General features: G+C 44.6%; 1 protein-coding gene across 1 annotated transcript in view; it reads right to left on the bottom strand.

The window, feature by feature from the left end:
• SNRPA1 (small nuclear ribonucleoprotein polypeptide A') overlaps window positions 1-8181 on the bottom strand; it is a 78868-nt gene extending 70687 nt beyond the window's left edge. Inside the window, exon 1 of the mRNA XM_078683098.1 lies at window positions 8039-8181. Coding sequence (XP_078539224.1) covers window positions 8039-8120 — 82 coding nt within the window. The 5' untranslated portion in view covers window positions 8121-8181. The remainder of the gene's footprint in view (window positions 1-8038) is intronic.
• Window positions 8182-13110: the final 4929 nt, after the last annotated feature.

Here is a 13110-nt window from a genome sequence, read left to right as displayed (position 1 = left end):
GCTAGCAACGAAGACAGTAAGTGGTAACTTCTCCTGAATTGTGGAAAGCTGGATGAATGAACACAAAAGTACCACTTCAGTAGTCTAAGAGTGACCATTGGTGTTTCAAGAAGATACAACGCGAACAAATAAGGTCCTAAATGGTGTGCAGCTAGAAACTGAAAACAATACACAAGCATCCACTGACTCAGAATCGCGGTCTTTACGTGTACCTACATGCATGTAAAAAATGCAACCCAGCTAGGATACATTCATCATCACGTGACTCACCGAGCATACACGCGGAGCTTCAGTTTATAGACATTGGAGTACAAGAAACAAAGAAAGCGATGGATGAGATGCTTTCATTTATCAAAGCTACTTAACCACCCTAGGCAATATTTAATATTTTTTGTTTACTGTTCTCACACATGGTCCAACCCAAGCGTAAACCAGTTTGGTCAAGATCCAAAAGCAATAATACACCCAAAGGTTGTAAGTCACGTACCTAGAGAGGTGCAACTTAAGTCGACTAAGGACTACAGGGTTTTATTGGAAATTACAGAATGCAACGCACCAGTGATTCAGACATTCTAGAAATTATATTCTAAATGAGTCAAATCAAGAGCAACAGCTACACACACTCGCACATAGGTCTCAAAAATGCTACCCCTGTATAACTTAAGTTGCACCTCACTTATAATAAAAACTTGGTATTATATGAAGCTTTTCAGCACACTCAAGCCATTTCTAAATGCTGGAAATAACATTTTATTATTACGTAATTTACTGCAACTTAGTTCACCGACTCCTATACCTGCCCTGACGGATTCAAATTCTTTATGCTTCCATAGTGTAGGTAACACTGGTGAACTTTAAGTCGCTGAGCCATCTTAATATGTGGCCCAGGAACTCTGGATTGCCTGTGTCCTGAGAACAAGTGTTCCAACCACCCGGAGGCCTAGACGATGCAGCATAAAATGCAAACAAATTTCCAACGGAAAAAGACAACCATATCCTTCGTCCCAAAACTCAACCAGGTCTTGCCCTGAGAGATGAGAGTCTCAGTCTAAAGGGCACACGAAACGCTGCCTCTGCAACTCTGACCACAGAACTTCACAAAAAACGGAGTTGACTCATTGGCTACACTTCTGCAACAATAACAAAAAGCCTCTAATCGTCCAACAGGAGCACGGCTGACTCATGTTATTGAAATGTATCATTGATATGTGATTATGACTAAATAATGTTCTAATCACGATCAGCAGTAGAATTGTAGCTATGGGGAATTCTCTCTGTAAGGCGCTAACTCACAGACTGCCACACACTTTCATAAACTTTTTTTAAACGAATAATTTTGCATATTACGTTTCTAATCATATTATTTAAAGTTTAAATGTGCTTTCAGGCGTTAGTACCAATACAAATTACAACTCACAGCGTTGACATCGACTAGAAATCAGATACCTTCAAATCAGAATATATTTAACAAGCTACCTTAATGCGTCATGAGAACCGGGTCCTTTCAAATGCGTTTCCTGGGTATAAAAAGTCTTTCAGTCATAGAGAAGTGAACTAAATAAAATCGTCCAACTCGTGACTTAAGGATAATGGATATGGGCATACCGCTATACAACTACCAAATACAGAATGCAATATTAGTAAAATCGCAGTAGTACCACATGCACTTTCAGAAAGGCTTCCCATATTCAAATTTAATTCCATTCACGCGCCTTGACAAACGTGGTCTTCATTCAAATTGAAATGAAGGCGAATTCCTGAATCAGAAATGAAAGTGTAGCAATCGCCACCATGCACACCCCACACTAATGCCTTCTCCTTCAAGTACCACTAAAAGTAACCCCAATCAAATCGCGGGACCGGGAAGCCTGTGACCTCAAAGACATTGTCGCCCTGTGCTTCCTTCCAGGACGATCGCGGAAGCACTCTATCCTTAACTTACCGGAAAAACTTAATAGAAGTAGGCAAAGAACGGCTGGAGGCCCAAGCGAAGAATCCATGGCGGAAGTCTTGCGGGCACCGACGCCCTACAGGTGCCGTCCTCCGCGCAGGCCCAATGTATAGGAGTGGCGGGTTCGGGAAGCTAATACTGTGAACGCGGCACCAGCGTAAAACAGCCGCGGGCCAAGCCTCGGCCACAGAGGGAGTGTGCTGGAGTGGCCGAAACCGAAGCGCGCTCACGACGGCGCCAACTTCCGGGTCCAATCGGGAGGACAGGTCTAGGTGTGCGAGCACGGCTCCTCCTTCTTCCGGGCGCTGCTAGACTCAACAGGAAGAGCGCGTGTCCGTCAGGTAGGAACGCCCCGCCTCCCGAAACTTGAGCAACAAGTGTTGATATAACGACGCTTGCGGGTAGTTTTGGGAAAACAGCATTTAAAGTCCTCCGGTGCTTTGGAATGTTATTTGGATGTTTTCCCACCTCCTCAATTCCCCATTGAGGTTCCTCTGAGTTTTGTTGTATTGTTTAAGAGAGCAGCTACCGTTTCACCGAAACTCTTCCCACAATTCAGCCGTTAAACTCCCAGGGCTCATCCAGAAGTGCATGCTAATGTAAATGTACTATTGAGCAAGCACGCATACCTCCGATTAGGCAACAAGCGGGAGGGGGCGGGAAAGGGGGGTGGAGAGACGCAGAAGTGCCGGCAATGCCGGACCAGATTCGGGGGCGTTCCCGGCTTTCGGCTGACGTCGCGTGACGTCGGCAAAAGCCAAAGAATCTCGGGAACGCCCCCGAATCTGGTCCGGCATTGACGGACAGGCCCCTCGTCCAATGGCTAGGCTCCATTTATGGAGCCAGCCAATGAATGACGAGGGCCGACCCAAACCCACACTACAGTTCTCATCAGGTTTTCGCCTGCGCGAAAAAGATGCGCAGAGCGCATCTTTTCGCCAGGCAAAACCTAAAAATGGATCTGAACATACTTATCCATGATCATCCATTTCTCCCCTGGAGGCAGTCTCTGCAAATGTAGGAACGCATCATTTCCTTCTTGGTAGCAGTTTGAATACTAAACATGTCCCTCTTCGTTCCAGTGGTAGTTCACCTCTTTGCTTTTTTATCCCAAGATTAAGGCAGCAGCCTGTACCATTTGGGCATTCAGTTTGCTAGGTCTGCTGCGGTCAGAAAGCAGGTTTACTGGTGCCTACGTCTGCATGTTTAAGGAGAACAAGATGGAAAGATGTGTGTCTGGAGGTCATCGGTTAAAAGGTTGGTGTCTTCAGAGGGTACACATATAAAGGGATGTACATGTCTAAAGGGTGGAAGTATTTAGCAGGAGACTGGTCAGGTCCAGTGGGTGGATATGTGTATCTGAAAGAGGTTGTTTGTTGTGACCTTGTTTCTCTGCAAGTTAGAGAGTTTATCAGGAAATTAAGTCTGTGCAGGATGTGTATGTGTAGTAGGTCCGTCAGACTGGATAACTGAAGTATTGAAAGTGATACGAAAAAACACAGAAGGTGATGGGAAGCTGCTTGTAATACGTCTACCACTTGCAACAACCTGGGGTAGCACTCCAACCCAACATTCTTTTGCTCATCATGCCACCTCAGTTTCGTCCCAGCCATATGCAAATCAGTCTTGACCCCGTTCCTCATGGGAACAGTCCAGCCAGAACTGCCAAGCCAGGTACTGCCTGAACCAAAATACAAGCAACCCAGGATCGGTTTCACCCTACATATGGGTTGTGTGTGTTTCATGTACCGCCTTAAATGGCATGGGTATGGCAGCTGTATGTCCCATGCTCACTGTGTAACTAGGGTGACCAACCGTCTGTAAATTTCACGGACAGTCCGTAATTTTGGCCGTCTGTCCGTTGTCCGTGAAGGATTCTTTAACGGACGCCATTTGTCCGTCATTTTAACAGGGCACCGGTTGCCTCACCCTAAAGCACAGCTTGCACCCACCTCCCTTCTTCACTCCGATGTTGCACCAAAGCTCCTCAGATACTCAGCAGCATTGGAGAGGCACAGCGGGATGGCAGCCCTCACACGTCCAGCCCTTGATGACCTGTTAAGAGGTGCTTCGAAGGTGACTGAGAGGAGGGGCTGCAGGTTGAGGAGCAGCGACATCTATTCACATGCAAACAGCCCTGAATGCGTCATGTCTCTGCTATTTAGAGGGGGGCTCACACATTCCATTTCTACCCAGGGCCCCAAACATCCTAGACTCGGCCAGATTACACCCCTGATTACACCGAGGCAGCATGTGCTTCTCTTCACCGAGCTTAGTTACTGTCACTAAATTGTATGCAAACCTCGGTTCTTCAAACATGCAGTCTATAATGTAATACAATAAAGAAATGGCACAATCGCACCCACACAGATTAACAAAGTATGGAGGACACTCAGTTCAATCAGTTCTCTTAGAGTATCTCCTGCAAGTACTGTACAACACAGTGGGGGGTGGCATTTTGGACAGAGAGCCTGTCTTCTCGTTGTCTTGTGCAGGAGCCCAAGATGATACTAGAATACTGCATGCCCACCCCTGTGCCCACCCTGGTGGATCCTGTTTCCTCTCCTGTGATGGCTCCTGCCCTCCCCTCAGTGATGGCTCCTGCCCCCCCCGTGTGGTGGCTCCAATCCACCCCCCGCCTGTGATGGCTTCTCTCCCCCCATGTGGTGGATCCTGTCTCCGCCCTGGGTGGCTTCTGTCCCAGTCCTGGAACGGCCCCTGCAGCGAGGGTGAAGTTCTTGATGGGCCTCTTCTCAAAAGGGCTCAGCTCAAAATTAATATGGAAAGGTGGGCGAGTAAGTAAGTGAAGGGATGGGTGAATGGCTGGATGAATTAGTGAAAGGGTGAATGGATGAATGAAAGATTGAATAAATGGATAACGAGAGAGGATGGATTGATGAGTGAGGGGAAGGATGGAGAGAAAATGTAAATAGCTGGATGTATGGGTGGAAGGGTAGCTGAATGATGGATGAGGGGAAGGATGATGAATGAGAAGGATGGATGGAGGGGGATGGATGGATGAGGGGAAGGATAAATGGATGAGATGGGTGGATGGGTGAGGGGAAGGATGGATGATGGATGAAAGGAAGGATGGATGAGGGGAAGGATGGATGGATGAGGGGAAGGATGGATGGATGGATGGATGAGGGGAAGGATGGATGAGGGGAAGGATGGATGGAGTAGGGGATGGATGGAGTAGGGGATGGATGGATGAGGGGATAGATGGAGGGGAAGGATGGATGGATGGATGGGTGAAAGGATGGATGGATGATGAGGGGAAGGATGGATGATGAAGGGAAGGATGGATGGATGGACGATGAGGGGAAGGATGGATGGATGATGAGGGGGTGGGTGAAAGGATGGATGGATGATGAGGGGAAGGATGGATGGATGATGAGGGGAAGGATGGATGGATGATGAGTGGGTAGAAGGATGGATGATGAGTGGGTAGAAGGATGGATGATGAGGGAAAAGGATGGATGGATGATGAGGGGATGGATGGATGATATGTGGGTGAAAGGATGGATGGATGGAGAGTGGGTGGGTGAAAGGATGGATGGATGATGAGTGGGTGAAAGGATGGATGGATGATGAGTGGGTGGGTGAAAGGATGGATGAGTGGGTCTGTGGATGGTGGGTGGGTGAAAGGATGGATCAGTGGATGGGATGGTGGGTGAAAGGATGGACGAGTGGGTGGGTGGGTGAATGGTTGGGTGGATCATGGGTGGGTAGGTGGATGAGTGAAATGATGGCTGGATTGATGGATTGATAAGTGCAAGGGTGAATGAATGGACGTATGAGTGAAAGGGTGGATGTAAGGATGGATGAGTGAGTGAAAGGGAGGGTAGATGGACAAAAGGATGAATAGATGTGTGAAGGAGTGAAATGATAGATGGATGAGTGATAGGGTCAATGGATGGATTCATGACTGGATGAGTAGATGGATGGATGGGTGGGTGGGTGGATGGATGGATGGAAGGCTAAGTGAAAGGGTCGATGGAGAGAGAAAGGGAGGATGGATGGATGACTAAAAGAGTGGATGGGTGGAAGGATTAGTAGGTGAAAGGATGGCTGGATTGGTGAACGGGTAAATGGCTGAATGGATGGGATGAAGAGTGGATGGATAAGTGTACAGACGGATAGGGTGAAAGGATGGATGGATGGATAATGGAGGATGAGTGAAAGGATGGATGAGGAGATGGATGAAGGGATGGATGAGTGAAATGATAGATGGAAGGATACATGATGGATAGGTTTGCAAATGGTTAAATATGTTTGGAAATGGCTGGGCTTACTTACATACTATTGCGCGACCTCTGATGTGTCTGTAAAACGTACCTATTGTCCTGAAGTTTTGTCCTGAATTTTGACCTCCTGTCCTGAATTTTTACACTCACAGTCCTGAATTTGCACCAATGCCAGTTGGTCACCCTATGTGTAACTGGAATCAAGCTGTAACCCGCTGATGAGCCCATAACTAGAGCAAAAATGGTCATGGATTGTTTGCTTTCCAGTTCAGAAAGGACCCGGCATGGCAGTTTGGGATGGACGGTTCCCACTAGGAGCAGGGTCACAACTGACTTGCATATCGCTGTGTCCAAGTGGGCAAAAGAACAATGTGTTGTGATGCTACCCCAAGAGATTGATTGCCAGTGATTAGACAAATTGCAAGCATTCCTCTCATCAACGTGTGTGTTTCATGGAAGACTGCATGTCGCTGCAGGAAATGAATGTGGTTGCGTCTGCAAACTTGTGCTTTCAGGCACTCCTCTTGGAATCTACACTGTAGATATCATGAGCTGGCCGGGGGGGGGGGGGGTGTAACGCACACACATTAACCCACCCTACTCCCTGCCGCACCATTAGTTACTTTACCAGCAATTCACTGCCAATGAGCGTGTGAGAAGAATTAGGAAAAGATGGGAAGAGGGCAAAGACTAGGTAGGGAGAAAAAAGTAAATGCAGACTAACAAAAGGTAGTAAAGAAAATAAGAAAACGTATGTTAGAACAGAAAATCAATAAAAGGAACAATCACAGGCCTAGAAATCAACGCTTGAAAAGAGGATTAGCAAAATGAAAAAGAATATTAAAGACATCTTTGTTGTAAGCTAAAATGTTACTGAGACGTCCAACGAAAAGCGCATATTACTAAATTGCAGCTGTTCAGGGGTATCACTTCTGATGCTATAGTTTAAGGGTTTAACAGTATACATATTTTAATTACAAAATTAAAAATAAATGCACCAAAGGCAGTGATTATTGCCTTTTCCTTAGACTACGATCTAATCCTGGAGCGAAAGATCAGTGGGTTAATGCACACAATGCAGATATTGTATATAATTTATCACAAGTTGTACCTGGTATCCTAAATACGTGGGTCAATGCACATAGAGCAACAATATGCACGTAACATTTTAGAGGTTTGAGCATTAGCAAAACAGCACACAGAACTCCCTTGACATCATGTACACCAATTGAGTTTTACGGTGAAAAACAAATATTCCCTCTGAAAATGTACCAAAGTCACACACAAAAATTTACAGTAATTAGTAAGAAGAAATAGATGTCACATTATCAGATTGTTGAGTATTCGCAGTATTGGACAGTTTCAATACGAGAGGGAAAAAAACGGGTTTGATCCAGCATTCTAATTGATCTAGGAAGTAAGTGGACAAATATATTTCTATACAAGGCAATTAGATTTCGGTAGCAGTTTGCTCGCAGCACTAGTAGATTAAAACACAAATTCCACACTCCTGTTGCCCTCTCGAGGGACTCCCAAGAAGTTCTCTCTCAGGACTATCACCACAACACCACAGAATATACAACCCTTTCATCTCGTGTTGATGTCGCAATCTAATACTTCGTTTCAGCCCTCAAACTTTGGTTCATTCCAGGGTTTTTTAGCCCTTCGAATTAGATTCGAGATTTCTCTGCTGGAAGTTTACCTGTTCCCTGAACTCCTCTCTCCAATCACATCCACTCCTTTCCAAAATGCAATTAACTGGCTTCTCCTTTCCTCCCTTACAGACGGCTTACTCTCTTCATCCACCTTTAAGTGTCCCTCGTCCCCGTGACATGCTTACCCCGAAGGTCCAATTCACGGTCCCTCACGGCGTTGGTATACTGTGCAGCCCCCTCGATGAGTTCTGCGGTTAACTTCACCATCTTGCACACTTTCTGTTCCACGGCTCTGCCAAGAACAAGAAACACGCCTGAGAAACGCGCCCTAAACGTGCGTCCTAGGTGACGTCATCACTAGAGGACAATACACGTCACGCAAGCACAACCACCTCGTAGTGGCACCGAGTAATATCTACCGTGACACTGTTTATTAAGGAAAGTCGTAAAATAAAAACTTTTTTTGAAAGTAGGTAGAAAAGTCTACAGTATTTGCTTTATTTAAAGCGACACGAGTGCAGTCTGAAGCAGTACTTAAATACTACAATGATATCCATATATATTTTTCTGGGAATTTTCATTGAAAAACAAAAAACGACTTCTACTGTTGCATATTTTTATAAAAACATTATATATCCAATCCTGTGGTTAACCTTTTAAGATGGCCGCCATGCTTACGTGATTGATGTTGCGCCCGCTTTGATGCTAGGCACAATTTAATAGCGAGAACTGGAACGTTAAAGTTCACTCCTAATGACACAATATCGCAGAGATACTCAAAGAGGCTCCCTGTGGGAAAGCGATAGTTTTGTACGTTTGAAGAGCTCAGACGGGAAAGGGGCTGGCATTTTGAATAAGAAGTATTTTAAAACGGTCTTGCTTTCGAGTTTACCATGGAAATTAGGTCCCAGCGGTGCCAAGTTTTTAGTTTGCCCATTTGTGACATTTTCATGTTTTTAGCCTGCATATGTGTCACATTTCCTGCATTATGCGTGAGTCAGTGGTCGAAGTGGGGGGGAAAAAGTAGGGGAACTGTGGGTGGAGACTCAGAGGGCGGGGATAACCCAAGGATTGGATCAGTAGGTGGAGTCAGAGGTTTGGCCAGAATGTGCCAAACATCCCAATGTTTAGTATTTGTTTGGCATTTCACCGACCAGTTACAGCTTATTGTGTTATTGAATTCAACCAATGGATACACTTGATTATGTAAGGTTTAATAGGAGTTATTGGCATTTAAATACATTCAAAAAGTGGAATACATTTCCAATCACACAATGTCCCAAATATGCTTAAATGTGGAATGACAAGCCATTTGTCTCCAAGCCATGCAGTTTCTCTCATTATGACTTCTCCTCCCTTCTTCCACAAGAGTAGTTCAAACATGAATGGCAAAATATCTTAGTTTGCAAATGTTTTCTATATAATTATGGCTCTGCCATATTTGTCACATAATCCATCATCCACTGCATAATCTTGCAGTTTTAACTAATCATTTTTGTAGCTCAAACGGATAAAAAGCTACTAAAAACGTGACTTGAGTTGCTGCAAAGTGGACGACCCTTTGCAAAGGTTGACTGATCACCTTTCTCACTGCTGCATTTGCATGTTATACTGATACTAATGGGGCAGATTCTTTGCAGAGACTTAACATGTGTAAAAATGTCTGAATAATAAAGTATAAGAAAATATATTGCATTATGCTGCAGCCTTTTCTTCTGTTGCATAATGTAGTCAACACTACAGCATCATTTTGTCCCCCATTACTGCATTCCAGGGGCTCCAGAGCAGGTAGCACATGCTAAAAGTGCTTGTGCATGAAGCAGAGAGTGTGAAGTTTGCAAACTTAGTTTGGTGTGTGTGTGCAAATCCTGCATTGCAGATCCTTGTTGAGTTACAGCTACTACTGCTGAAACAAGGCCAATGGAGGTACCAATGGGTGTTGCAGACTGGCCACGATGGCAGGGCCGGCTTTAGTGCTGGTGGCGCCCTGTGCAACAATGTTTGTTGGTGCCCCCAAAGGTCACCTACGCCTTGAACACTACACAGAGACAAACATGTATACGTGTGTAAATCACTGTATAGGAAATGTTACATAAGACAAAGGACTACAAGGTGAGGAAGCCACATGTCAACCATACTAGTAGGCAGTATAGTTTAATAGCTCACTGTTCTATGTTAGGATTTTCACTTATAAACTGCAAGTAACAAAATAATCTCTCTGACACAAGCAGTAACTGGGTTAACATTATGTGCACTTTGTGACCTGCATGGTACATGTTCTTTGCAGCAGGCACATTAACCCTCTGTGCCACCTTTCCAGGAGTCAACCCTTCCACTAGACACAACTCTGATCTCTCTCTAGGAAGAACATTAATCAACAACGTTTTCATGACATCTTTATTGTTGCTGAAAGTTCCTGGAGGCCAGGAAGGAGGCAGCAAGTTTTTTTAAAACCATAATATACTTGCAAACACTACGCACCCACCCGAAATAGGTACTCGTGACCACAGTGACAGAGTCACAGTGACTGGATCACAGTTGCTCTCGGGTGTGCTGCTTCGTAGGCCTGCCCGCAAGGCTGGAGGTGAACTTCAGTATGGATTGTGGTGGTCAGGCCTTCAAGGTTAACCCACAATGCCACTGCAAAGGTCCACCTGCTGGTGCTGACACCTGGGCTTCTAAGGTCTAGTGGGGCTTTCTAAGTTCTAGCATGGGAATGTGCTCCCTCAGGAGAGTGGTATGGGGGACTGGTCATGAAGGCTGAACCCGGCTCCCCTGTTCCAAATTTGACAGCTCTGGCCATAGTGCCACATCCTCTCCCCCACTGAACACCATACTGCCCCACTGAGAAAAACTCACACTGCCTTCAGCTACAACACAATTGTGCCCCGCTATAAACACCAGGATGCGACTTAATTCAAATTATGCATTTGATAAGATTAATATGCTGCCTGAAAAAAAAAATGTAAAAGCAAACACTCATAGGGAGTGCAAGATTAAGTAAAGCATGTGAAATGTAAGCAGAAACAACATGGTTACCTTAACGATCTCTCACTCACTATTCAGAAATCAGCAAGTGGGGTTTTCTAAGGTCTAGCATGGGAATATGCTCCTGCAGGAAAGTGGTCTGGTGGACTGGTCATGAAGGCTGAACCCGGCTCCCCGGTTCCAAATTCGACAGCTCTGGCCATAGTGCCACATCCTCTCCCCCACTAAACACCATAGTGCCCCACTGAGAAAAACTCACACTGCCTTCAGCTGCAACCCAATTGTGCCCTGCTATAAACACCAGGATGCGGCTTAATTCAAATTATGCATTTGATAAGAGTAATATGCTGCCTGAAAAACAAAAAAGTAAAAGCAAACACTCATAGGGAGGGCAAGATTAAGTAAAACATGTGAAATGTAAGCAGAAACAACATAGTTACCTTAACGACCTCTCACTCACTATTCAGAAATCAGTGAGTGGTTTTACCTAAAAAGTTAAGGACATGACTACAGGGCCCTGAAGGGGACCGTTTCAATGTCCATTGCTTATATCCTTAATAAACATAAATAGTATGGTTTAAAAAGACTACATCCATAAACACAGAGGTACACATTTTGTTTTCCAATCCACCCATTAACCAGGTATTGCAGTACCTCCAGGAATGGTACACTTCCCCACCTGGGGACAACAATGCTGTTCAAAGAAAGACGAGAAAACAAAAGTAGCGCTTCGCTGCAAAGTCTGTAAAGTGAGACTGATGTGTTTGGATGTGAATAAAAACAATCTGGCCACTTTGCAACCACTCTGTTTTGCTTTATTTAGTTATGTATTTATTTTTCATATTTAAAACCTTTTATTTCTCTCCATCCCGAGGCTGCACTTTGGAATAGAAAAATGTCAAAAAAGGGCATTTCTCGCAAGAGTGTTTTTCTTTTTTTTTTTTAATCCATCAGTGAAGTTTTACATTGGGTCTTAAACTGCCATGGTGCAGCTCAGAAATGAAAACATAGGTGATAACTATCTGAACTAGTGCCCCCAGTGAAATCTGTGTGTTTCAAGGATCGTTTTTCTGAATGAAACCTAAGCTTATAAGACCTCCTCTATCTAAGCAATGGGTCTGCTGCCCAGAGTCTGGGATACATGTGTAGCACGTGGGCCAGCTATGCTATGCGAAACCCGAGCCTGTGTATCTTTGTACGCTGACTGGCAACTCTTACCCCTATCTAACATCTCTAGTTTGGGGATCTGTTTGCTGAGTCTATTAGAGTGTAAGTGTAAATATAGCTTTATTCGATTTTCATATAAAATCATAAAAGCACAGCACATATATCAAGTCATAATCACAATTAATATATACTTACATATGCACATACAAGATAAAAACAAGTGTGATAGTCGGACAAGTAAAAGAATTTCAGATGCTAAACATTTTAAAGTGCAATATCTGGTGACTGAAACGAAGAGCAGGATAGGACCCACAAGAGGGATGCTTTACCACATGGATTTCCGCAACTTAATGACAGTTTGAAAGCTGGCCTGCAATTTCTTATACCCCAGCGATTTAGGAGAGGTTTCAAGAAAAGTTTTCTGGGGTTAGAATAAAAAGTGCAAAAGAACATTATGTGCAGATTAGACTGTACTGCGATATTGTCGCATGTGCAGGACAGCTTAGTGGTTGACCAATTGTTCATATCTGGTAAAGTTACCATGCGATAAAAAAAAACCCAAGGCGTAAACGGGACAGGAGCATTCTATGATACGGACTAGGAATAGACACAGTAAAAAACAGTAAAAAACCATCATTCAACAATTATTGTGCAAGATTCAGTTACCATTAAAAGCTTGGAAGTTAGTCCTATGTAATGTAAGGGGAACTCGGGTAAAAATCATACAGATCCCAAATGCGAATTGTGCCTTGTCTTTCTTTGGGGGTACAAACTCGTAAAAAGGGGGCAACATTGGTGTTTTTAAATTTAATTAGAACCAGATCCCCAGCAGTGCATTTGGGCAGCGTCCCTAACTATCCCACCCTCCTGACACTCAAGATACCCCCGTCTAGCCCCGGCGGCAAGGGTCTATTCTTTTTTAGCCAATAGATGGCTTTATTTAGCAGATCCTGCTGGGATTCGCGTGTTCCCTGGGTGAGGGCAGGAACCCCAGAGAGGACAGACACATACGGGGCGGCCTCAGGGGGCAGGTTGATATGTGGCATTCTTGCCAAGGCGGATCTAGCCACTGTATGGGTTTTTGGTGCAGGTTTGACAAATA

Source organism: Lissotriton helveticus, chromosome 3_1 (genome assembly GCF_964261635.1).
Source record: "Lissotriton helveticus chromosome 3_1, aLisHel1.1, whole genome shotgun sequence".
NCBI lineage: Eukaryota > Metazoa > Chordata > Amphibia > Caudata > Salamandridae > Lissotriton > Lissotriton helveticus.
Note: the sequence above shows the minus strand (reverse complement) of the source record. Positions and strands in the feature narration are given on the sequence as shown.